Consider the following 27,768-nt stretch of genomic DNA (forward strand, 5'->3'; position numbering starts at 1 on the left):
TGGGAGGAAACCGGAGCACCCGGAGGAAACCCACGCAGACACGGGGAGGATGTGAAGACTCCGCACAGACAGTGACCCAAGCCGGAATCGAACCTGGGACCCTGGAGCTGTGAAGCGATTGTGCTATCCACAATGCTACCGTGCTGCCCACAACATCTTTGGGTTGTGGGGTGAAACCCACGCAAACATGGGGAGAATGTGCAAGGACAGTGACCCAGGGCCGGGATTCAAACCTGGGTCCTCAGCGCCGCAGTCCCAGTGCTATGCACTGTGCCACATGCTGCCCAACCAACTGATTTCTTAAAGCTCAAACTGTTTTGTTATGCTCTTGACGTAGCATAAGCTGCTTCCTTGATGTACACTCTGACAAAGGAAAGTTCAGACTTGGAGATAGCTTTAACACATTTATTAAACTGTTAACAATTCCCCTACTTGGATTTGACTCTCCTGTTAATCCTTCTATAGCTACTCAGACAATCTAACCAGTCTGCTACAATCCACGTGGTGGGTGTGATGTGTTTCAATCAACCCTGTCTGTACTTACTAAGTGTCTCCACTGGAAAGAGAAAGATCATGTGTGCTGCGTCCTTATATATGGGTTGGTGTAATGCCCTCCTGCGGTAGTGTCACGTCTGGGCGTGTCTTGAATGCCCATTGGTCGTGTCCTATCTTACTGGCCTATTGGTTGAATGTTTGTGTGTCATGTCTCTGATGCTCCTTCTAATGTCCATCTAGTCCACGTGTATTTACATTAACCCCTTGTGTATTTACAGTGATGCATATCACCACATCCCCCCTTTTTTGTGTTACATATTTTCTGTACAGTATTAAAGAAAATTGAACAAAATCAGGAAGATAAGTGATGCCATATACAAGTTATGATGACTGTGATGACTTTGAGGATAAGGCCATACAAAATAAAAGTTATGAGTCCAAAGTTCACGACTTTATATGGTCTGATATGGAAGTGTCAATGGTGACGTTGTCATTCCACTGTTAACGCCGTCAGTGACCTGGTGTTTGGTCATCAGGAGGTGTTCAAGTGTTCAAATCACTTCATTGACTGATTTGGAGTCTGTTTCTTTTTTTTGTCAATGCTTATGGTAGTAATCCTTGATGGCATCTGTCCTGAAAGCCGGGTTGCCTGTCGGTAGTGTAGCAAACGTGAATTGGTAAGATGCATCGTCCTGCCATGGTATTTCATTGTACTGAGCTGAGCAGTAACAGTGTCCCTCATTTGCAAAGTTGTACCATGTCGTACCAGTCATAGTTCCATTGGTGTTGTTTTTGTCGTGCTTGTTGTCGACGTTGTTGCCTTTGGTACGCTTCTTGCTATTGTCTTTGATGTTGTTGTGTTGGTTGGTTTCGTTGTCGTGTTTGCTGTGCTCAAGGACCACACTCTGTGGATAATATGAGTCCTGCACACAGTTACTCATGTCAGTGTTCTTAGTGGCATCTGCTGTTCCCTTGAGCGGCCGTCGCTGAGTTCACGGCGCTCCCCGTCTGGAGTCATGTCCGGCTTACGTGAATCAGCTTTGGCTTGTCGATTCTCCCCGTCTGGAGTAATTTCATTCAGGAATGCATTTGCTTGTGGAGAGGCTCGAGCAGATTAGGTTTGCATTACCGTGATGTCACCGGAGTCACCAGTAGTCTCACTGTGATTGTCTTCTTTAAACTGTTTTAGGAGCCGCTCCCTCTCCTCCTGTGGCGATCCCATACTCTTATCCTCTGCGGTGAGTTTCCAGCTCATGCAGCTTTTCATACAGCACCACAGCCTCTTGCTTCACCTGGGAATGTGCTATCCCAGCCCCCAGGCTTTCCTTCTTCGTGTTTAATATATCCAGCTCTTGCTGTTGAGCAGCCAACTCCTGCAACAAACGTCCATTAATTGCTTTCATTTTTATATATCTGGCTTGTTTGCCTTCTACCATGTTTTTGATGATGGTATCTGCCGCTTGCTTTTCTCGTTCACTTGAGCGTGGCAGACTGTCGTAGTCTTTCTGTTGTTCACTTGACCGTGGCAGACTGTCATAGTCTTTCTGTTGTTCACTTGAATGTGGCAGACTGTCATAGTCTTTCTGTTGTTCACTTGAGCGTGGCAGACTTGCATCTTCCGCTGCTGGTTGCTCAGAGGAGGTCGCTAGACCCTCATGGTCTTGTTCATGCAAAGACTGCTCTCTGGAGTCCTGCGTAGCTTCTATCGTGGAGGCTGTCCACGAGCTCGCTGTGGAGGCTTGTGTCACTGGAGTCACTTTCTGTGTGGAGATGTGCAGTTGTCTCGCTGTGGAGTCTTTCATCGCTTTCTGTGTGGAGGCTGGGACCCTTCGTGGTGCTTGGACCACTTTCTGTGTGGAGTCGGGAACCCTTCGTGGTGCGTGGACCCCACTCTCTGTGTGGAGGCTGGGACCCTTCGTGGTGCATGGACCCCAATCTCCGTGTGGAGTCGGGAACCCTTCGCGGTGCGTGGACCACTCTCTGTGTGGAGTCGGGGACCCGTCGCGGTGCGTGGACCCCAATCTCCGTGTGGAGTCGGGAACCCTTCGCGGTGCGTGGACCACTCTCTGTGTGGAGTCGGGGACCCGTCGCGGTGCGTGGACCACTCTCTGTGTGGAGTCAGGGACCCTTTGCGGTGCGTGGACCACTCTCTGTGTGGCAGCAGGCCGCTCTCTGTGTGGCAGCAGGCCGCTCTCTGTGTGGCAGCAGGCCGCTCTCTGTGGGCTTGTGCCGCTCTCTGTCTCGTGGCGTCAGGCAGCAGCATAATCCTGCCCTCACGAGTCGGGATGTCAGATAGGCTGGGCTGAGGATTCCCCAATCCGAAGAACTCGTCGTCGGGGTCTTCAATGTACAACACGTCTAGTTGCGGTTCGGATTTGGTACTGGGGTCGCCACGTCCAATAATGAAATCTTCGTCTGAGTCGTAGTCTTCTCGGACCATATCATTACTTTTTGTGTTGGAGCTGGCATTGGGCTCGTGATGTCCAAAGAAGAAATCAAGGTCTGAGTCATAGTCTTCAAGGACATCTTCTAGGGCAGTGCTAGCTGCTTGTTGCAGGATTCTGCGGATGTTACTTTCAGCTACTGGTCGAAGATCAGGCATTGTGTTGTCGTTCCAGGTGAAAGAATCTTGTTTTGTGGCTTTAAATTTTTTTTTATTGTTTTGGGACATTTCCCCTTTAAGTGAGCATGGTCCAGGGCCTCTGATGTAACAAAGCTCGTGACATATAGCATAGGAAGCACTTGCGCATGCGCAGATCGCTGTTCCTTTACTTGCTGCCTTTTTCGCAATTGCGCATGCGCAAACGGACCTTCCCGTTCTGTGTGTTCTTTGCACAACTGCGCATGTGCAGCTCCTTTTCCAAGATGGCTGCAAATCAAAACTGCCGTTTTCTGCAATGGAAAGCCTGCCTTCTCCTCGTGGTCAGTACTGGCCCCTCTTTTGCCATTTTTCCTTGTATTTTCCCCGCAGAATTCTTTGAATTTGTCCAGGACTGCCTGGAAGTCGCTCCTGTTTTGCCCCTTTGAGTATTTGAAGATTTCGAAGATTTCTGCTGCTTTTTCACCCGCGGTGGTAAGTAGACGTTTTATTTTCTCTGCATCCTCCACACCATCAAAGTCGGACGCTGCCAGGTAGATCTCAAATCTCTGCCTGAACGCACGCCAGTTTTCACTGAGATTGCCTTGCTACCTGAGCTGCTGTGGAACCAGAATCTCGAACATCATCTTGCCTGGCTGCTGTTGCTGGTTGTCACTGTTTGCTGAGTTGTAACTATGTGGATTTAAACAGTCATTCACTGGTACCATGTTTTGTTATGCTCTTGATGTAGCATAAGCTGCTTCCTTGGTGTGCACTCTGACAAAGGAAGGTTCAGACTTGGAGATAGCTTTAACACATTTATTGAACAGTTAACAATTCTCCTACTTGGATTCAACTCTCCCGTTAATCCTTCTATAGCTACTCAGACAATCTAACCAGTCTGCTACAATCCACATGGTGGGTGTGATGTGTTTCAATCAATCCTGTCTGTACTCACTAAGTGTCTCCACTGGAAAGAGGAAGATCATGTGTGCTGGGTCCTTTTCTCTGGGTTGGAGTAATGGCCCTCTGTGGTAGTGTCACGTCTGGGTGTGTCTTGAATGGCCATTGGTCGTGTCCTATCTTACTGGCATATTGGTTGAATGTCTATGTGTCATGTCTCTGGTGCTCCCTCTAGTGTCTGTCTAGTCTATGTGTATTTACATGAACCCCTTGTGTATTTACAGTGATGCATATCACCACACGAACCACAGCCAGACTGCTCCCATTTTCTCCCCTCCGCACTTCAACCCGTAGACCTGAGGGTTCATTCACCGTCCGCCCAGGGACACACGCACATGTCCAGTAACTCGAGTGTCCTGAAATGTTCGGGGGTTCAGTCCTACCTTGGTAGCGGACGGCCCCCTCACTGAGGATACACCTGTCCCAGCAGCTCTTTGCTTGTATGAATTGAACACTCTTTTCTTCTTAGTCACGACTTTGCTACAGATGGGTTCATGTCGTTCCTGAAAATAATAGCAAGCCTTGAGTTCGGGGGGCGGGGTGGGTCAGAATCAGCTTCCAATAACCTGAAGCGAACTTTGAGCAAGATTTTCCGTCTCAGACTTTATTCCCTATCTCCTTCCCTGCCCCCATCCCCAGTTAGGATGCTGACTCTGGTGGGACATGTTCCTGGCAGCAGCAACACGTGACCTTTCACCCACACCCTCCACTTGGCAAACACAGTCCCGCAAAGTCCTGTTTTCTTCCACAGCCAATTGCAAAGCAAAAGGCTCCCTGCTACCCGATTGGGTGATTCTTGACTGTCAGCCAATCAGCCAATTTCCCCGCTTGCAATCACAATTTTAAAAATGAAAGGAGGTGAAATTAACATTCTTAGAAACAATCCCGTGGCTTTTCTTCAGGAGTTGCTCCCATGGGAATTCTGTGGATTCGCCTTTGATTCCGGGAGACTCCAGGGTAATCCCAAGCTCCCATGTTAGTATCTCATGACGTTGACCGAGCAGACCGCCCGCCATTGGCACCATCATGCAACACCGGGAGCACCACCAAAACAGGATATCCACTCATTGTCATGTTGCTGTGGGATCTTGCTCTGCGCAAATTGGCTGCCGCATTTTCTACATGACAGCAGTAATGGTCATACCTCAATAATAATAATCTTTATTAGTGTCACAAGTAGGCTTACATCAACACTGCAATAAAGTTACTGTGAAAAGCCCCTACTCGCCACATTCCGGCGCCTGTTCGGGTACACAGAGCGAGAATTCAGAATGTCCAATTCACCCAACAAGCACGTCTTTCTGGACTTGTGGGAGGAAACCGGAGCACCCGGAGGAAACCCACGCTCACACGGGGAGAACGTGCAGACTCCCCTTGTTTAATAATGCTCCTGTGAGGCACCTTTGGACATTTTATGAGTTAAAGGCATCCTATCAATATTGTAAGGTCACCTTCATCGCTTGCTGTGCCTGAGGTCATCAATTATTTATTAAATGGGTTTGTTTTGCTGGTGTTAAAGCCTCAACCAGCAACTGGCCACAGGCTGCCATCTTTATACCCAAGTCCTATAATAGCGGAGATTTTGTCCACAGACCTTTGTGCTAGCATTGAACAAGGACAGGGAAGATGTCTGTGATGTTTGCTGTCCCCTACAGTAACCCATCACAGTGAATATTCAAGCTCACAACTGCCTTAGCCGGCCATTTTGAGTCAGCATTAAGAAAGGAACTGTTCAGTTTAAGGTGGCTGAGAGGACATTTGATGAGGACTCGAATACTGAGGTAGTATGGGCTGAGTTAAGAAACAGGAAAGGAGAGGTCACCCTGTTAGGGGGTTTCTATAGGCCTCCGAAAAGTTCCAGAGATGTAGAGGAAAGGATTGCAAAGATGATTCTGGATAGGAGCGAAAGTAACAGGGTAGTTGTTATGGGGGACTTTAACTTTCCAAATATTAACTGGAAACACTATAGTTCGAGTACTTTAGATGGGTCCGTTTTTGTCTAACGTGTGCAGGAGGGTTTCCTGACACAGTATGTAGATAGGCCAACGAGAGGCGATGCCGTATTGGATTTGGTACTGGGTAATGAACCAGGACAGGTGTTAGATTTGGAGGTAGGTGAGCACTTTGGTGATAGTGACCACAATTCGATTACGTTTACTTTAGTGATGGAAAGGGATAGGTATATACCGCAAGGCAAGAGTCATATCTGGGGGAAAGGCAATTATGATGCGATGAGGCAAGACTTAGGATGCATCGGCTGGAGAGGAAAACTGCAGGGGATGGGCACAATGGAAATGAAACACTTGTCAAGAGGAAGAAAGAGGCTTATGTAAAATTGAGAAGTGATGGTTCAGTTAGGGCGCTTGAGAGTTACACATTAGCTAGGAAGGACCTAAAGAGAGAGCTAAGAAGAGCCAGGAGATAGGATGTATAATCATCTGGAAAGGAATAATTTGATTAGAGATAGTCAACATGGTTTTGTGAAGGGTAGGTCGTGCCTCACAAACCTTATTGAATTCTTCGAGAAGGTGACCAAATAAGTGGATGAGTGTAAAGCAGTTGATGTGGTGTCTATGGATTTCAGTAAAGTGTTTGATAAGGTTCCCCACAGTAGGCTATTGCAGAAAATACAGAGGCATGGGATTCAGGGTGATTTCGCAGTTTAGATCAGAAATTGGCTAGCTGATAGAAGACAAAGGGTGGTGGTTGATGGGAAATGTTCAGACTGGTGTCCAGTTACTAGTGGTGCACCACAAGAATCTGTTTTGGGGCCGCTGCTGTTTGTCATTTTGATAAATGACCTGGAGGAGGGCGTAGAAGGATGGGTGAGTAAATTTGCAGATGACACTAAAGTTGGCGGAGTTGTGGACAGTGCAGAAGGATGTTACAAGTTACAGAGGGACATAGATAAGCTGCAGAGCTGGGCTGAAAGGTGGCAAATGGAGCTTAATGCAGAAAAGTGTGAGGTGATTCATTTTGGAAGGAATAACAGGAAGACAGAGTACTGGGCTAATGGTAAGAGTCTTGGTAGTGTGGACGAGCAGAGAGATCTCGGTGTCCATGTACATAGATCCCTGAAAGTTGCCACCCAGGTTGAGACGGTTATTAAGAAGGCGTACGGCGTGTTAGCTTTTATTGGTAGAGGAATTGAGTTTCGGAGCTATGAGGTCATGTTGCAGCTGTACAAAACTCTGGTGTGGCCACATTTGGAGTATTCCGTGCAGTTCTGGTCGCCACATTATAGGAAGGATGAGGAAGCATTGGAAAGGGTACAGAGGAGATTTACAAGGATGTTGCCTGGTATGGAGGGAAGATCTGATGAGGAAAGGCTGAAGGACTTGAGGCTGTTTTCGTTAGAGAGAAGAAGGTTAAGAGGGGACTTAATTGAGGCATACAAGATGATCAGAGGATTAGATAGGGTGGACTTGAGAGCCTTTTTCCTCGGATGGTGATGTCCAGCACGAGGGGACATAGCTTTAAATTGAGGGGAGATAGATATAGGACAGATGGCAGAGGTAGGTTCTTTACTCAGAGAGTGGAATACCCTGCCTGCAACTGTAGTGGACTCGCCAACACTAAGGGCATTTAAATGGTCATTGGATAGACTAATGTACGATAAGGGAATAGTGTAGACGGGCTTTAGAGGGGTTTCACAGGTTGGCGCAACATCGAGGGCCGAAGGGCCTGTACTGTGCTGTAATGTTCTATGTTTGAAGCCCTCCAGGTCAGTTTTCCCGTTCGGCCTGTCCAAGGAAGGTATTACCGGTGTGGAAGCTTAATTTCACCAACTCAGGACGTCCCAAAGTACGTTGCAGCTGGTGAGGTAGCTTTGGGGTGGCACGGTCGCACAGTGGCCAGCACTGCTGCCTCACAACACCAGGGACCCCGGTTCGATTCCAGCCTTGAATGACTATCTGTGCGGAGTCTGCACGTTCTCCCGGTGTCTGCATGGGTTTCCTCCGGGTGCTCCGGTTTCCCCTCACAGTTCAATGATGTGTGGGTTGACGTTGGCAGGGAGGGTGCAGGTGGTAAAGATGAATGTGCTGCCAAGGTCCTGTCGGTTTTTCAATCCCTCCTGATTTTATCTCCCTGATGCCTTTTTCCGACAGGTGGAGGCGCTGGTCTGGGAATTTGTGTGGGCGGCGAAGGGACCGTGGCCAAGTGGGATCCTGCTACACAGACAGAGAAGGATTGGCGCTCCCGTAACTGATGCCCTACTATTGGGCAGCGAATGTGGAGAAGGTGTTGGTGAGGGTCAGCGGAGGGGATCAGGTTGGAGGAGGAATCCTGTAGGGGCTCGCGTTAAGGGCCCTGGTAATGGCTCTGTTACCATTAGCCAAGGGGAAGTATACGGGGAGTCCGGGGGTGGAGTCGACTATTAAGATTTGGAATCAGCAGAGGAGGCATTTTAAATTAGACCAGATAGAACATAGAGCATACAGTGCAGAAGGAGGCCATTCGGCCCATCGAGTCTGCACCGACCCACTTAAGCCCTCACTTTCACCATAACCCCGTAACCCAATAACCCCTCCTAACCATTTTGGACACTAAAGGCAATTTATCATGGTCAATCCATCTAATCTACCCGTATTTGGACTGTGAGACGAAACCGGAGCACCCGGAGGAAACCCCGCAGACACGGGGAGAACGTGCAGACTCCGCACAGACAGTGACCCAAGTGGGAATCGAACCTGGGACCCTGGAGCTGTGAAACCACAATGCTCTCCACTTGTGCTACCGTGCTGCCCAGATATCGCTGTTGACACCACTGTATGGGAACCACAGGTTTAATCCGGGAGGGATGGATGGGTTTTATAGGTGCTGGAGGGAGGAGGGGCTGGAGCTTGTCAGAGATATCTTCACGGACGGGAAATCACTGGGTCAGGGATATAACGGAGGGGAATTCACTGGATCAGGGATATCTTCACAGAGGGGAAATCACTGGGTCAGGGATATCACGGAGGGGAATTCACTGGGTCAGGGATATCACGGAGGGGAAATCACTGGGTCAGGGATATCTTCACAGAGGGGAATTCACTGGGTCAGAGATGTCACGGAGGGGAAATCACTGGGTCAGGGATATCTTCACAGAGGGGAATTTGCTGGGTCAGGGATATCACGGAGGGGAATTCGCTGGGTCAGGGATATCACGGAGGGGAATTCGCTGGGTCAGGGATATCTTCACAGAGGGGAATTCGCTGGGTCAGGGATATCACGGAGGGGAATTCACTGGGTCAGGGATATCACGGAGGGGAATTCGCTGGGTCAGGGATATCACGGAGGGGAATTCACTGGGTCAGGGATATCACGGAGGGGAATTCACTGGGTCAGGAATATCACGGAGGGGAATTCGCTGGGTCAGGGATATCTTCCCGGAGGGGAATTCGCTGGGTCAGAGATATCGTCCCGGAGGAGAATTCGCTGGGTCAGGGATATCACGAAGGGAAATTCGCTGGGTCAGGGATATCACGGAGGGGAATTTACTGGGTCAGAGATATCACGGAGGGGAATTCACTGGGTCAGGGATATTACGGAGGGAAATTCACTGGGTCAGGGATATCATGGAGGGAAATTCACTGGGTCAGGGATATCATGGAGGGGAATTCACTGGGTCAGGGATATCTTCACGGAGGGGAATCCGCTGGGTCAGGGATATCACGGATGGGAATTCGCTGGGTCAGGGATATCACGGAGGGGAATTCACTGGGTCAGGGATATCTTCACGGAGGGAAATTCACTGGGTCAGGGATATCTTCACGGAGGGGAATTCGCTGGGTCAGGGATATCTTCACGGAGGGGAATTCGCTGGGTCAGGGATATCACGAAGGGAAATTCGCTGGGTCAGGGATATCACGGAGGGGAATTCACTGGGTCAGAGATATCACGGAGGGGAATTCACTGGGTCAGGGATATTACGGGGGGGAATTCACTGGGTCAGGGTTATCACGGAGGGGAATTCACTGGGTCAGGGATATCACGGAGGGGAATTCACTGGGTCAGGAATATCTTCACGGAGGGGAAATCACTGGGTCAGGGATATCACGGAGGGGAATTCACTGGGTCAGGGATATCACGGAGGGGAAATCACTGGGTCAGGGATATCTTCACAGAGGGGAATTCACTGGGTCAGAGATATCACGGAGGGGAATTCGCTGGGTCAGGGATATCACGGAGGGGAATTCACTGGGTCAGGGATATCACGGAGGGGAATTCACTGGGTCAGGAATATCACGGAGGGGAATTCGCTGGGTCAGGGATATCTTCCCGGAGGGGAATTCGCTGGGTCAGAGATATCGTCCCGGAGGAGAATTCGCTGGGTCAGGGATATCACGAAGGGAAATTCGCTGGGTCAGGGATATCACGGAGGGGAATTTACTGGGTCAGAGATATCACGGAGGGGAATTCACTGGGTCAGGGATATTACGGAGGGGAATTCACTGGGTCAGGGATATCATGGAGGGAAATTCACTGGGTCAGGGATATCATGGAGGGGAATTCACTGGGTCAGGGATATCTTCACGGAGGGGAATCCGCTGGGTCAGGGATATCACGGATGGGAATTCACTGGGTCAGGGATATCACGGAGGGGAATTCACTGGGTCAGGGATATCTTCACGGAGGGAAATTCGCTGGGTCAGGGATATCTTCACGGAGGGGAATTCGCTGGGTCAGGGATATCTTCACGGAGGGGAATTCGCTGGGTCAGGGATATCACGAAGGGAAATTCGCTGGGTCAGGGATATCACGGAGGGGAATTCACTGGGTCAGAGATATCACGGAGGGGAATTCACTGGGTCAGGGATATTACGGAGGGGAATTCACTGGGTCAGGGTTATCACGGAGGGGAATTCACTGGGTCAGGGATATCACGGAGGGGAATTCACTGGGTCAGGAATATCTTCACGGAGGGGAATTCGCTGGGTCAGGGATATCACGGAGGGGAATTCACTGGGTCAGGGATATCACGGAGGGGAATTCACTGGGTCAGGGATATTACGGAGGGGAATTCACTGGGTCAGGAATATCACGGAGGGGAATTCACTGGGTCAGGGATATCACGGAGGGAAATTCACTGGGTCAGGGATATCTTCCCGGAGGGGAATTCGCTGGGTCAGGGATATCGTCCCGGAGGAGAATTCACTGGGTCAGGGATATCACGGAGGGGAATTCGCTGGGCCAGGATATCACAGAGGGGAATTCACTGGGTCAGGGATATCACGGAGGGGAATTCACTGGGTCAGGGATACCGTCCCGGAGGAGAATTCACTGGGTCAGGGATATCACGGAGGGGATTTCACTGGGTCAGGGATATCACGGAGGGGAATTCGTTGGGCCAGGATATCACAGAGGGGAATTCACTGGGTCAGGGATATCACGGAGGGTAATTCACTGGGTCAGGGATATCATGGAGGGGAATTCACTGGGTCAGGGATATCTTCACAGAGGGGAATTCACTGGGTCAGGGATATCACCGAGGGGAATTCGCTGGGTCAGAGATATCTTCACAGAGGGGAATTCACTGGGTCAGGGATATCACAGAGGGGAATTCGCTGGGTCAGGGATATCACCGAGGGGAATTCGCTGGGTCAGAGATATCTTCACAGAGGGGAATTCACTGGGTCAGGGATATCACGGAGGGGAATTCGCTGGGTCAGGGATATCACGGAGGTGAATTCGCTGGGTCAGGGATATCACGGATGGGAATTCGCTGGGTCAGGGATATCACGGAGGGGAATTCACTGGGTCAGGGATATCACGGAGAGGAATTCGCTGGGTCAGAGATATCGTCCCGGAGGAGAACTCGCTGGGTCAGGGATATCTTCCCGGAGGGAAATTCACTGGGTCAGGGATATCACGGAGAGGAATTCGCTGGGTCAGAGATATCGTCCCGGAGGAGAACTCGCTGGGTCAGGGATATCTTCCCGGAGGGAAATTCACTGGGTCAGGGATATCACGGAGGGGAATTCGCTGGGTCAGGGATATCTTCACGGAGGGGAATTCGCTGGGTCAGGGATATCACGGAGGGGAATTCGCTGGGTCAGGGATATCTTCACGGAGGGGAATTCGCTGGGTCAGGGATATCACGGAGGGGAATTCACTGGGTCAGGGATATCACGGAGGGGAATTCGCTGGGTCAGGGATATCTTCCCGGAGGGGAATTCACTGGGTCAGGGATATCACGGAGGGGAATTCACTGGGTCAGGGATGTCACGGAGGGGAATTCGCTGGGTCAGGGATATCTTCCCGGAGGGGAATTCACTGGGTCAGGGATGTCACGGAGGGGAATTCGCTGGGTCAGGGATATCACGGAGGGTAATTCGCTGGGTCAGGGATATCTTCACGGAGGGGAATTCACTGGGTCAGGGATATTACGGAGGGGAATTCACTGGGTCAGGGATATTACGGAGGGGAATTCACTGGGTCAGGGATATCACGGATGGGAATTCGCTGGGTCAGGGATATCACGGAGGGGAATTCACTGGGTCAGGGTTATCTTCCCGGAGGGAAATTCACTGGGTCAGGGATATCTTCCCGGAGGGGAATTCACTGGGTCAGGGTTATCACGGTGGGGAATTCGCCTGGTCAGGGATATCACGGAGGGGAATTCGCTGGGTCAGGGATATCACGGATGGAAATTCGCTGGGTCAGGAATGTCACGGAGGGAAATTCACTGGGTCAGGGATACCACGGAGGGGAATTCGCTGGGTCAGGGATATCACGGAGGGGAATTCGCTGGGTCAGGGATATCACGGAGGGGAATTCGCTGTGTCAGGATATCACGGAGTGTAATTCGCTGGATCAGGGATATCTTCCCGGAGGGGAATTCGCTGGGTCAGGGATATCTTCACGGAGGTGAATTCGCTGGGTCAGGGATATCCCGGAGGGGAATTCGCTGGGTCAGGGATATCTTCACGGAGGGGAATTCGCTGGGTCAGGGATATCCCGGAGGGGATTTCACTGGGTCAGGGATATCACGGAGGGGAATTCGCTGGGTCAGAGATATCTTCACAGAGGGGAATTCACTGGGTCAGGGATATCTTCACGGAGGGGAATTCGCTGGGTCAGGGATATCACGGAGGGGAATTCGCTGGGTCAGGGATATCACGGAGGGGAATTCACTGGGTCAGGGATATCACGGAGGGGAATTCGCTGGGTCAGGGATATCTTCCCGGAGGGGAATTCACTGGGTCAGGGATATCACGGAGGGGAATTCACTGGGTCAGGGATATCATGGAGGGGAATTCACTGGGTCAGGGATATTACGGAGGGGAATTCACTGGGTCAGGGATATCACGGAGGGGAATTCGCTGGGTCAGGGATGTCACGGAGGGGAATTCGCTGGGTCAGGGATATCACGGAGGGGAATTCACTGGGTCAGGGATATCACGGAGGGGAATTCACTGGGTCAGGGATATTACGGAGGGGAATTCACTGGGTCAGGGATATTACGGAGGGGAATTCACTGGGTCAGGGATATCACGGAGGGGAATTCGCTGGGTCAGGGATATCACGGAGGGGAATCCACTGGGTCAGGGATATCACGGATGGGAATTCGCTGGGTCAGGGATATCACGGAGGGGAATTCACTGGGTCAGGGTTATCTTCCCGGAGGGAAATTCACTGGGTCAGGGATATCACGGAGGGGAATTCGCTGCGTCAGAGATATCTTCACAGAGGGGAATTCGCTGGGTCAGGGATATCACAGAGGGGAATTCGCTGGGTCAGGGATATCACGGAGGGGAATTCGCTGGGTCAGGGATATCACGGAGGGGAATTCACTGGGTCAGGGATATCACGGAGGGGAATTCGCTGGGTCAGGGATATCACGGAGGGGAATCCACTGGGTCAGGGATATCTTCCCGGAGGGGAATCCACTGGGTCAGGGATATCACGGATGGGAATTCGCTGGGTCAGGGATATCACGGAGGGGAATTCACTGGGTCAGGGTTATCTTCCCGGAGGGAAATTCACTGGGTCAGGGATATCTTCCCGGAGGGGAATTCACTGGGTCAGGGATATCTTCCCGGAGGGGAATTCACTGGGTCAGGGATATCTTCCCGGAGGGGAATTCGCTGGGTCAGGGATATCACGGAGGGGAATTCACTGGGTCAGGGATATTACGGAGGGGAATTCGCTGGATCAGTGATATCTTCACGGAGGGGAATTCGCTGGGTCAGGGATATCACGAAGGGGAATTCACTGGGTCAGGGATATCACGGAGGGGAATTCGCTGGGTCAGGGATATCTTCCCGGAGGGGAATTCACTGGGTCAGGGATATCTTCCCGGAGGGGAATTCACTGGGTCAGGGATATCACGGAGGGGAATTCACTGGGTCAGGGATGTCACGGAGGGAAATTCGCTGGGTCAGGGATATCTTCACGGAGGGGAATTCACTGGGTCAGGGATATTACGGAGGGGAATTCACTGGGTCAGGGATATCACGGAGGGGAATTCGCTGGGTCAGGGATATCACGGAGGGGAATCCACTGGGTCAGGGATATCACGGATGGGGATTCGCTGGGTCAGGGATATCACGGAGGGGAATCCACTGGGTCAGGGATATCTTCCCGGAGGGGAATCCACTGGGTCAGGGATATCACGGATGGGAATTCGCTGGGTCAGGGATATCACGGAGGGGAATTCACTGGGTCAGGGTTATCTTCCCGGAGGGAAATTCACTGGGTCAGGGATATCTTCCCGGAGGGGAATTCACTGGGTCAGGGATATCTTCCCGGAGGGGAATTCACTGGGTCAGGGATATCTTCCCGGAGGGGAATTCGCTGGGTCAGGGATATCACGGAGGGGAATTCACTGGGTCAGGGATATTACGGAGGGGAATTCGCTGGATCAGTGATATCTTCACGGAGGGGAATTCGCTGGGTCAGGGATATCACGAAGGGGAATTCACTGGGTCAGGGATATCACGGAGGGGAATTCGCTGGGTCAGGGATATCTTCCCGGAGGGGAATTCACTGGGTCAGGGATATCTTCCCGGAGGGGAATTCACTGGGTCAGGGATATCACGGAGGGGAATTCACTGGGTCAGGGATGTCACGGAGGGAAATTCGCTGGGTCAGGGATATCTTCACGGAGGGGAATTCACTGGGTCAGGGATATTACGGAGGGGAATTCACTGGGTCAGGGATATCACGGAGGGGAATTCGCTGGGTCAGGGATATCACGGAGGGGAATTCGCTGGGTCAGGGATATCACGGAGGGGAATTCACTGGGTCAGGGATATCTTCCCGGAGGGGAATTCACTGGGTCAGGGATATCTTCCCGGAGGGGAATTCACTGGGTCAGGGATATCTTCCCGGAGGGGAATTCACTGGGTCAGGGATATCACGGAGGGGAATTCGCTGGGTCAGGGATATCACGGAGGGGAATTCACTGGGTCAGGGATATTACGGAGGGGAATTCGCTGGATCAGTGATATCTTCACGGAGGGAAATTCACTGGGTCAGGGATACCACGGAGGGGAATTCGCTGGGTCAGGGATATCACGGAGGGGAATTCGCTGGGTCAGGGATATCACGGAGGGGAATTCGCTGGGTCAGGGATATCACGGAGGGGAATTCGCTGGGTCAGGGATATCACGGAGGGGAATTCACTGGGTCAGGGATATCACGGAGGGGAATTCGCTGTGTCAGGATATCACGGAGGGGAATCCACTGGGTCAGGGATATTACGGAGTGTAATTCGCTGGATCAGGGATATCTTCCCGGAGGGGAATTCGCTGGGTCAGGGATATCTTCACGGAGGGGAATTCGCTGGGTCAGGGATATCCCGGAGGGGAATTCGCTGGGTCAGGGATATCTTCACGGAGGGGAATTCGCTGGGTCAGGGATATCCCGGAGGGGAATTCACTGGGTCAGAGATATCACGGAGGGGAATTCACTGGGTCAGGGATATCTTCACGGAGGGGAATTCGCTGGGTCAGGGATATCTTCACGGAGGGGAATTCGCTGGGTCAGGGATATCTTCACGGAGGGGAATTCGCTGGGTCAGGGATATCCCGGAGGGGAATTCGCTGGGTCAGGGATATCCCGGAGGGGAATTCACTGGGTCAGGGATATCTTCACGGAGGGGAATTCACTGGGTCAGGGATATCTTCACGGAGGGGAATTCGCTGGGTCAGGGATATCCCGGAGGGGAATTCACTGGGTCAGGGATATCTTCACGGAGGGGAATTCGCTGGGTCAGGGATATCCCGGAGGGGAATTCACTGGGTCAGGGATATCTTCACGGAGGGGAATTCGCTGGGTCAGGGATATCCCGGAGGGGAATTCACTGGGTCAGGGATATCTTCACGGAGGGGAATTCGCTGGGTTGGATGAGCTGCCGGAGAGGTTTGCGTTCCCGAGGGGGAGTGAGTTTAGGTACCTACAGGTGCGGGGCTTTGTCCGAAAGGAGCTGCCGACATTCCCAAACTATCGGAGTACACACTCCTGGAGATGTTGCTGCTCCCAGATGAGGCGTGGGAGGGCAGGACCGGGGATATATACAGTTGGTTGGGAGAGCAGGGCAAGGCATTAGTAGAAAGGATTAAGTGGGAGGGGGGGAGTTGGGGTGGGAGATAGGACGGGGGCTCTGGTTTGAGGTAATGCGGTGAGTGAACTCACCCTCCTCCTGTGCGAGAATGAGTTTGATTCAGTTTACACTGGTGCACAGGGTCCACTGAACTCGGACTGGGATGAATGGGTTCTTCCCGGGGGGGGAGTGGATGGATGTGAGTAATGTGGGCGGGAATGGTGAATTACGCTCACATATTCTGGGGATGTGAGAAGTTGGAGAGTTTTGGGGAGGCGGTGTCTGGACCTTATCGAGGATAATGGGGGCCGAGATGAAGCCGGATCCCCTGATGGGGATCTTTGGGCTCTCGGACGTGCCGGAGCTGCTGGATGGACAGGAGGCCGATATCGTGGCCTTCAGCTCTCTGATTCCCCGGTGACGGATTCTATTGAATTGAAGGTTGGACACTTCACCGGGGGTTGCGGCCTGGCTGGGAGGTCTGTTCCAGTTTCTCCAGTCGGAAAAGATTAAGTTTTCTTTAAGGGGGTCAGAAGAGGGCTTTGAGTTACAGTGGAGGCTGTTCATAACGGTATATGAGGGAGGAGCTTTTGTCATGGGGGCAGTGGGATGGGAAGGGAAGGGGTTAAAAGGGGAAAATGGACAAATAGTTAACTCTGTTTTGTTGGAATGTGTTTTTGTTGATATTCTTACGTTTGGAATAAAAAATCTTTTTTTTAAAAAGCTGTGTGGGTTCGGTGGATTGGCCGTGCGAAATTACTCCGTAGTGTCCAAAGGTTTGGTGGGATTCTGGGCATAGGGTGGGGGATTGGGATTAGGCAGGTTGTTCTTTCAGAGGGTCGGTGCAGATTCGATGGGCCGAATGGCCTCCTTCTGTACTGCAGGGATTCTATGATTCTGTAAAAACATTTGACACGTGCAACGCCACCTGAGGAGGTATTTGGTCAGGTGACCAAAATTCAAAGAGATAGGTTTGAAGGAGTGTCCTAAAGGAAGAACGTGAGTTTGAGATGCGGACAGGTATCCGGAGCCTCGGCAATTGAACTCACGAGCGGCACCCAATGGCGGGTGATTAAAATCGGGGGTGCCACAAGAGGTCAGAATTAGAGGACTTTGGGGCTGGTGGAGAGTCACAGAGATCGGGAGGAGTGAGGATGAGAGGGAGTTGTAAACAAGGATGAGAATTTATAAATGTAGATGTTGCTGGACCAGAAGCTGATGTGGGTCAGTGAGCTCAGGGCTGGTAGGGCAATGGGGCCTTCTGCGTTAAGACACAGGCAGAAGAGTTTGGGATGTCTGAAATCATGGTTTATGAAATAGAAACAAGCACAGTTACACTCAATATGGAAAACCATAAAGCTCCCAGAGATTCCGAGCAGGATGTGGAAGGCAGAGAAGGAAACTAAGGCAATGAATCCTGTACCAACTCACCAGACTACTGGATTCAAAACTCCTTCCGCAGATTCTACATGGCACCAGGTTGAGATTCTGCTCTGTGTGCAAGAAAAGGGTGAAATAAATAACATGCCAACACACTCACTGTTACTGGATTGTAATCTGGAGGTCTAGATTCAAATGCCACCGGAGGTAGAAGGTGCTCTCGGTAAAAGTCGCCATGAAACAGTCAACATTGGTGCAAAGTCTCAGCAGCTGGTTCCCTTTAGGGAAGGAAGTCTGCCGTTCTCACCCAAGTCAGGCTCAGTATGTGACTCCAGTCCCACACCAAGTTGACTCTCAGAACTGCCCAGCACACCATTCAATTGCCTCCCAAGAGTAATTGGAGTTGGATAATGCATCACCAATAACCACATCCGGAAAATGAACGGGGAAATATATTTGGTCCATTCTTATCCCTTTGCGTGGACAGAAGCAGTAATAGACCATGATTGCTAATAAAGACGCGGGAAGATCTGATTTGTGAAGGGACATTTGGCCCATTGAACCCATTCCTTTCGGTAGCTATAATGATATGCATAAGCAATTCTGTACGTTAAAAAAAATTAGACTTGCAACCAGCAGGTGGCAGTAGAAGTACACAACGTGACACTGTAACTTCGGGGAGTCTGAGTGAGGAGTCGTCGGGGATAGTCGTGTTTTGCATTAGCTCTCGTAATCTCGTTGTTAAAATTTACAGTTCGTTAGTAGTATTAGTATTGTTTTCTACCCACGTTTTTGTAATTCAATAAATCTTAACTAGTCATGAACTAGACGTTATTTGGTGCACTGACTCAATCATTGCAATGCACTAGAACATAACAGTAGCTGCGGCCGAGGGTGGAGATGCACACCTCTTGATGTCAGATGGATGTGGATTCAAATTCCAGTCCAGAGACTTGAGTCAGAGTGCAGGAGGGAGATAGAGAACCCAGTAGAGTGGTGCAACGACAACAATCTCTCCCTCAATGTCACCAAAACCAAGGTACTGTTTATTGACTTCAGGAAGCAAAGTTCTGTACACACCCCTGTCTGCATCAACGGGGCTGAGGTGGAGATGGTTGACAGCTTCAAATTCCCAGTGGTGCACATCACCAATAATCTGTCCTGGTCCACCCACGAGGACACTACGACCAAGAAAGCACAACAGCGCCTATACTTTCTCAGGAAACTAAGGAAATTCGGCATGTCCACATTAACCCTTACCAACATTTACAGATGCACCATAGAAAGCATCCTATCGGGCTGCATCATAGCCTGGTATGGCAACTGCTCGGCCCAGGGCCGTAAGAAACTACAGAGAGTTGTGAACACAGCCCAGTCCACCATGCAAACCCGCCTCCCATCCATTGACTACACCTCCCGCTGCCTTGGGAAAGCGGGCAGAATAATTAAGGCCCCCCCCCCCCCCCCCCCCCAAATCCGGGTTATTCTCTCTTCCAACTTCTTCCATCGGGCAGGAGATACAAAAGTCTGAGAACACGCACGAACAGGTTCAAAAACAGCTTCTTCCCCACTGTTACCAGGGGCCTGAATGGCCCTCTTATGGACTGACCTGACGTCTTCACACATCTTCTCTACTGAGTAGCACTATACTCCTGTATGCTTCACCCGATGTCTATGTCTATGTATTTACACTGTGCATTTCTGTATGTCCTATGTTTTACATGAATGGAACGATCTGACTGCACTGTACGCAGAGCAAATCTTTTCACTGTACCTCAGTACACGTGACAATAAATCTAAATGCAATCTTGAGCGATCTAGGCAGGCACTCTAGTGCAGTGCTGAGGGAGTGCTGCACTGTCAGACGTTTTGGCCTCTCATACAAGCCGTCAATCTAAGGCCCTGTCTATTCCGACTGGTGGATACAAAGGATCCCAAGAGACTACTTCAAAGAACAGCAGGGGAGTTATCCGTCATGTCCGGCCAAAATGTTTGTCCCTTGACCAACATCACTAAAATGGATGAACTGGTTGTCATCATATTGCTGTTTGTGGGATCTTACTGTGCACAATTTATACCACTGCATGAGATTATTTTCCTCCACACCTGCCTCAGTAAATATAAGAGGCGGGATTCTCCCCTACCCGGCGGGGCGGGGGGTCCCGGCGCTGAGGGGTGGCGTGAACCACTCCAGCATCGGGCCTTCCCAAAGGTGCGGAATCCTCCACACCTTCAGGGGCTAGGCCGGCCCAGAGTGGTTTGCGCTCCGCCGGCCGGCGGGGAAGGGGCTTGGCACCACGCCAACCGGCGCCGAAGGGCTTCCGCCAGCCGGTTCAAGTTGGCGCATGCGCGGGAGCGCCAGCGTGTGCTGGCGTCATCCCAGCGCATGCGCAGGGGGGGGTTTCACCTCCACGTCTTTTACACCAGCCGACGCAGAGGAATAGAGTGCCCCCACAGCACAGGCCAGCCTGCGGATCAGTGGGCTGGAGAATTGCCGGGGGGGGGGGCTCTACCAGCGGCCACAGGCCGGCGCGGCGCGATTCCCGCCCCCGCCAAATCCCCGGAGCCGGAGAATTCGGCAGCCGGCGGGGGCGAGATTCACACCGCCCACCCCCCCCCCCCTCCAGCGATTCGCCGACCCGGCGAGGGATCGGAGATTCCCACGCAAGGTTGGAGAATCCCGCCCAATGTTCCCAGTGATCACTGGAATGGCAGCTTATTGGCAGCGGCAGAGGGGCTGGGGTAGATCAGGGGGCTAAGGGAGTGACAGCACTGGATGTGAGGATACAGGAGTGTGAGGAGAGGCCACCGTGAGTGGCCAAAACAAAAGCTCCCAGGTTGAAGAGAGTGGGGGAGAAAACCGAGGCCTAGTGGGCAAGGATGACCGCATGCTGAGATTTCAACAGAGCGCAGGTGTTGGTCAAGGCTCAGTGACGCGCACGCCTCACCTTTTGGACAGAAGGTCATGAGTTCAACTCCCAGTTGAACATGTGACACAGCTGATACTCCCCGTTCAATACTCAGGCAAACCCCTGGATTCTACCTTTCAGATGAGACAGGAAGTTGAGGTCATTCTGCCCTTGCAGGTGGAAGTAAAAGATCCCATCGTGACATTATCCTGGGTCAATATCTATCCCTCAGCATTCAAACCGATAGCATTGATGTTGGTGGGATCTTTCTTTGTCCAAATTATCTGCTATCTTTTGTGATGATCCCAGCTGCTGTTGCTAATGGACAGTCAGGTCCCAGAATGGAACCCCAGCTCGATAGATTCAAACATTTATTTTTTGTTTCAAGATTTTGATTTGATTTGATTTTTGATTTGATTTATTGCCACAGATACCGAAGTACAGTGAAAAGTATTTTTCTGCGGCCGAGGGAACGTACACAGTGCGTACATAGTAGACAAAAAGAATAATCAACAGAGAACATTGACAAATGGTACATCAATGAACAAACGTGGATGAACAGTGTCACAGGACAGCTGGTTAACTTTCAACAAATGAATAAAACATTTATTAAACAATAAAAGATTGACTATAATGCACCACCCTTCACCCCAGCTGTATCTTTATATATATATTTGCAAAATCCATCTTATACTCTAATACTCTCAGTAAGTACACAGTCCACATAAGCCAATAGGCAAACAGCGTCCTGTTCTGGGTGTGCTTAACGGGTATTTTCCTGGTGTTTGCAGTGCCGAGATCAACGCCGCTGTTAAACGGCTCTCTGTTCTTTTCTCGGGCCTCAGCGAGGAAGGCCCCACCGAGCAAGGAAGGCCCCACCGAGCGAGGAAGGCCCCGACGGGCGAGGAAGGCCCCACCGAGCGAGGAAGGCCCCACCGAGTGAGGAAGGCCCCGACGGGCGAGGAAGGCCCCACCGAGCGAGGAAGGCCCCACCGAGCGAGGAAGGCCCCCCCGAGCGAGGAAGGCCCCACCGAGCGAGGAAGGCCCCACCGAGCGAGGAAGGCCCCCCAAGCAAGGAAGGACCCACCGAGTGAGGAAGGCCCCCCCGAGCGAGGAAGGCCCCACCGAGCGAGGAAGGCCCCACCGAGCGAGGAAGGACCCACCGAGTGAGGAAGACCCCCCCGAGCGAGGAAGGCCCCACCGAGCGAGGAAGGCCCCACCGAGCAAGGAAGGCCCCGACGGGCGAGGAAGGCCCCACCGAGCGAGGAAGGCCCCACCGAGCGAGGAAGGCCCCACCGAGCGAGGAAGGCCCCACCGAGCGAGGAAGGACCCACCGAGCGAGGAAGGCCCCCCCGAGCGAGGAAGGACCCACCGAGCGAGGAAGGCCCCCCCGAGCGAGGAAGGCCCCACAGAGCGAGGAAGGCCCCACCGAGCGAGGAAGGCCCCACCGAGCGAGGAAGGCCCCCCCGAGCGAGGAAGGCCCCACCGAGCGAGGAAGGCCCCGACGGGCGAGGAAGGCCCCACCGAGCGAGGAAGGCCCCACCGAGCGAGGAAGGCCCCGACGGGCGAGGAAGGCCCCACCGAGCGAGGAAGGCCCCACCGAGCGAGGAAGGCCCCGATGAGCGAGGAAGGCCACACCGAGCGAGGAAGGCCCCACCGAGCGAGGAAGGCCCCACCGAGGCCACACTTAACTTCATTTCCTGCACAAAGGAGGTCAGCTCGGCAGTACAGGAAGAGATTGGGGTACCGTTTATCTCTCAACCCCCCAAAGTGACACCAAAACCACCCCCAATGACCCAACTTACCGATTAGGGCATCCTCGAGTCCCCCTCACCCCACCTCACAAGGGCAAAGCACCCTCATGCCCGATTCCCAGAATGTACATTGACATAGAACAGTACAGCACAGAACAGGCCCTTCGACCCTCGATGTTGTGCCGAGCATTGTCAGATAACCAAGATCAAGCTATCCCACTCCCTGTCATTGTGATGTGCTCCATGTGCCTATCTAATAACCGCTTGAAAGTTCCTGAAGTGTCCGACTCCACTATCACAGCAGGCAGTCCATTCTACATCTAACCACTCTCTGAGTAAAGAACCTACTTCGGACATCCCTCCTATATCTCCCACCCTGAACCTTGTAGTTATGCCCCCTTGTAACAGCTACATCCACCCGAGGAAATAGTCTCTGAACATCCACTCTGTTTATCCCCCTCATCATCTTATAAACCTCTATTAAGTCGCCTCTCATCCTCCTCCGCTCCAAAGAGAAAAGGCCTAGCTCCCTCAACCTTTCCTCATAAGACCTATCTTCCAAACCAGGCAGCATCCTGGTAAATCTCCTTTGCACCCTTTCCAATCCTTCCACATCCTTCCTATAATGAGGTGACCAGAACTGCACACAATACTCCAAATGTGGTCACACCAGGGTCATGTACAGTTGCAGCATAACCCCACGACTCTTAAACTCAAGCCCCCTGTTAATAAATGCTAACACACTATAGGCCTTCTTCACGGCTCTGTCCACTTGAGTGGCAACCTTCAGAGATCTGTGGACATGAACCCCAAGATCTCTATTCCTCCACATTCCTCAGAACCCTGACGTTGACCCTGTAATCCCCATTCAAATTTTTCCCACCAAAATGAATCACCTCGCACTTATCAGGGTTAAACTCCATCTGCCATTTTTTGGCCCAGCTCTGCATCCTATCAATGTCCCTTTGCAGCCTACAACAGCCCTCCACCTCATTCACTACTCCATGCCACCTCAGGTACCTTGGCACTGCCACCCTGGCAGTTCCCCTGCCAGCCTAGCAGTGACACCTGGGTACGCGAGTGTTTCCAAACTCCAGTCTTGAAGAAGAAACTTTGAAACTTCCCCCTAACAAAGCTTTCTCTTGAAGGCCTACACCAAGGATCCAGCTCCAGGTTTTTAAACTCTCCTTTCAGTATTCCTGTCTTGGATTCACATGCATTCAAGCTTCCACGCATTTTCTCAGGTGCTCAGCTCTCCAACAAAGCCCCAATGCTTCGCAGACTGTATGAAGATGTCACCAAACTTTCAATTATCCTTGAATTTCTGCCTTCTCACCTAACCAGCTTTAAATCTGCTTCTTGCAGCTGCCTCTTTGACTCAGTGCACTTTCTCTGATTTTTACTTGAATTCTCCAGAACAGGATCTTTTTCAACTCCTTGTTCTTTGCTACTCCCATTTAACTGCCTTGCTGAGATATACTTTTGTCAAAGCGCTTGCTTTCTGGGACTTTATTTTTCATTTTGGAAAGTCTGCTCTCTGCAGCTCTCTTGTCCTGTCCAGCTTCTTCTGGCTTAAGCTTACAACTAACTCCAAAGTTCTTTCTGTCCTCGGGTGGCCCCGGTTGCTAAGCAACAGCCTAGTTTTCCTTTAAGCCCAGTTTGCTTTCAGGTCATAAACCTCCATGACCAGACAAGCATCGTAACCAAACTGAAGTCTTTTAAATACAGAAACATAAAATTAAACTTACAGCTATACCTTATTTTTAAACCCCAGAAATACAAATATAAAATACTTTAAAAGACCTGTTTCCAGACTATTTTTGAAATACTCAATTGAACAAATACTTTTTGGCATTGCCACACAGAGTGCAGAGTGAAATACAAGGCACCGTCTACAATATCACACTCTTAACATATGGGAAGCAAAAATGGAAACTTGCTGACTGGTTCAAGACTAACATCACTGTGAGGGAATCGGTCAATGAAGCCATGCAGTCGGCTCTCACTGATTACAAGGGAGATCCGAGTGAGCAGACACTGAATGTACCCAGAGTCGCTCAACGCCAATGAATAGTAATGACAATTTTGCCAGAAAATCTAGATGTTCTTCAACATCGGGAATGCTGGGGGTTTGGAGGATCAAAAGGCAACAGGCCCATCAGCAAAGAAAACAAAGGCAGTTGGGGGGGGGGGGGGTTTCATCGCCTACTGCAATAAATGGTGGTGAGCTGCCTTCTTGAACCGCTGCAGTCCATATGGTGCAGGTACACCTACAGTGCTGTTAGGGAGGGCGTTCTAGAAGTTTGACCCAGTGACAATGAAGGAACATGGATAGATCCGCCAAGGGATGGGAAATAAATGATGCCCCACATCCCAAGAACGAATAAAAAAAAATGTATGTTCAAATATATCCAAGACAGGATGGTGTGGGGTTTGGGAGGGGAACTTGCAGGTGGTGGTGTTCTCTTGCGTCTGCTGCCTTTGGTCGTCCAGGTGGTAGTGGTCACAGAATGTGTTGCCATGTGGAGCCTGGATGAGTTAGCGTAGTGAGCTTTGTAGCTGGTACGTACTGTTGTCACTGTGCATGGCTGCTGGAGTGAGTATGTAAGATGGTAGTTGTGGTGCCAGTCGAGAGGGCTGCCATTTCCTGGATGACATCAGTTTCTGGAGCGCTGCTGCAGTTGTATTTATTCAGCAAGTGGGAAATATTCCATCGCACTCCTGTCTTGTGCCTTCTGCCATCAAGCTCTGCTTTATGCCAAATAATGATTTTTTTTCATGATTTTTAATGCACCCATTGGAAACTTGAATTGAACTTTTAAAAAGACTTCAATAAAAAAGAGCCTATATATATGACTTGAACTCACAGTCCAAGGTTGCCATCTCAAGTTTGCCTCACTAAATATCCCACATTCAAATCCATTGGAGTGGAGTCAGTCTGTCTGTAATATTCATCCCCAACAAAAGACTCACATCATGGGCTGGATTCTCCGCCCCGCTGCGCCACATTTCTGTTTCTGCACGCCGACGGGATACTCCGTTACCCATTGTGGGGCAGCCCCACGCCGCCGGGAAACCCCTGGGCTGTCGGCAAAACGGAGCATCCCGGCGGCGGAGAATCCAGCCCCACGTGGCAAGACCCTGAGGCATTCAACTATTTGGAGCTAATCGAATCACCTTTGGGATGTATGGATAACGTCTTTTTTAAAAATCTCCAGCAATTGGAGGAACATTACCTGACAAACCAACACTTTGTACATCTTAGAATAGAATGCCTAGGTGCAGAAGGAGGCCATTTGGCCCATTGATTCCACATTGACTCTTGGAAAGAGCACCCTACCCAGACCCATGTCTATAGTCCGCCCTCCAGCTGTATTTAAATTTTCTCTGATGCATATAATTACTTGCAAGAATTCATAGAATCACAGCAAAATAGTGCAAAAAAAAAAGGCCCTTTGGCCCATCGCACCTGCATCACCACATGAAAGGCACCTGATCTGCCAATCCTAATCCTTTGTCCAGCGTTTAGCCCACAGCCTCGAATGTTGTGACGTGCCAAGTGATCATCCAGGTACCTTTTTAAAGGACGTGAGGCATCCCGCCTTTACCACCCTCCCAGGTAGTGTGTTCTAGACTATCACCACCCTCTGGGTGAAAAGGCTTTCCTCAAATCCCCCCCGATACCTCCTGCCCCTCACCTTGAACTTGTGCCCCCTCGTAACTGACCCTTCAGCTAAGGGCAACAGCTGTTCCCTCTCCACCCTGTCCATGCCCCTCATTATCTTGTCCATCTCGATCCCCTCAGTCTTCTCTGCTTCAGAGAAAACAACCCAAGCCTATCCAACCTCTTCATAACTAAAACGTTCCATCCCAGGCAACATCCTGGTCAATCTCCTCTGCACCTCCTCCAGTGCAATCACATCCTTCCTATAATGTGGCGACCAGAATTGCACACAGTACTCCAGCTGTGACCTCACCAAAGTTCTATACAGCTTCATCATGACCTCCCTGCTTTTGTAATCTACATTGTGCTGCCCTTATGCCTCTATTGTTAAAGGCAAGTTTGCCTTATTCACCGCCCTATTAATAATAATTTAATAATAATCTTTATTATTGTCACAAGTAGGCTTGCAGTAACACTGCAATGAAGTTACTGTGAAAAGCCCGTAGTTGCCCCACATTCCGGCGCCTGTTCGGATACACTGAGGGAGAATTCAGAATGTCCAAATTACCTAACAGCACGTCTTTCGAGACTTGTGGGAGGAAACCGGAGCACCCGGTGGAAACCCACGCAGACACGGGGAGAACATGCAGACTCCACACAGACAGACCCAAGCTGGGAATCGAACTTGACACCCTGCCGCTGTGAAGCAACAGTGCTAACCACTGTGCCACCGTGCTGCCCCACTTAACTACTTTCTGCCTTCAGAGACCTATTTACAAAGACGTCAAGGTCTCTTTGTTCCTCAGGACCTCCCAGTGTGGTGCCATTCATTGAATATTTCCTTGCCAAATTGCCTCTTCCAAAGTGTATCACCACACTTTTCAGGATTAAATTCCATCTGCCACTTATCTGCCCATTTCATCAACCCGTCTGTATCTTCCTGTAACCCAAGACTCTCAGCGTCACTGTTAACTACCCGGCCAATCTTTGTGTCATCCACAAACTTACTGATCCTACCCCCCACAAAGTGAGCGATGTCGTTTATATAAACGATTAATAATATGGGACCCAGCATCTTCCCGAGCAGCTCCATGACGCAGGGCTCCGTGCTCTATGGGCTGTTCCCAAGGGACGCACACCGGGATAAACATCAGCTGTTGCTGGGGGAATCATCAACTCGGTGAAAGATGCTCTTTGTTCTGCCTGAAACCTGTTGGTCTTTCGGTGCAGAGTTGTCCTTGACCGAGTGTTGCAGGCGGGCACATTGCAAAGCCCGAGACTTTGTGCTGAGGAATTCACTATAGTTTAGGGCAGTGTTCTTCAAAGTCAGGGGCACGCCCCGCGGGTGGATCGCGGGCGGGTGCCGGGAGGGTCGCGGAGCCGTTGTCCGCAGCACTCCCGATCGCGCAAATCCCCACGCAGCAACCGGCTTTTAATAATGCTGGTTGCAAGCGGCCGCGAACATGCTAAAAAAAAATTTGCCCGCATTGCAC

General features: G+C 51.1%; 1 protein-coding gene across 2 annotated transcripts in view; it reads right to left on the bottom strand.

Moving 5' to 3' along the window:
* The window catches only part of LOC119976527 (zinc finger C2HC domain-containing protein 1B-like), a 56,770-nt gene that overhangs the window by 24,039 nt on the left and 4,963 nt on the right, over positions 1 to 27,768 (bottom strand). For both annotated transcript variants that reach the window (XM_038817084.1, XM_038817093.1), the window contains exons 2-3: positions 18,000 to 18,061; positions 4,420 to 4,539 (exon numbers count right to left, since the gene is read on the bottom strand). In XM_038817084.1, the coding sequence (XP_038673012.1) occupies positions 4,420 to 4,539; positions 18,000 to 18,061 (182 nt within the window). The remainder of the gene's footprint in view (positions 1 to 4,419; positions 4,540 to 17,999; positions 18,062 to 27,768) is intronic.

Source organism: Scyliorhinus canicula, chromosome 1 (genome assembly GCF_902713615.1).
Source record: "Scyliorhinus canicula chromosome 1, sScyCan1.1, whole genome shotgun sequence".
Classification (NCBI taxonomy): Eukaryota; Metazoa; Chordata; class Chondrichthyes; order Carcharhiniformes; family Scyliorhinidae; genus Scyliorhinus; species Scyliorhinus canicula.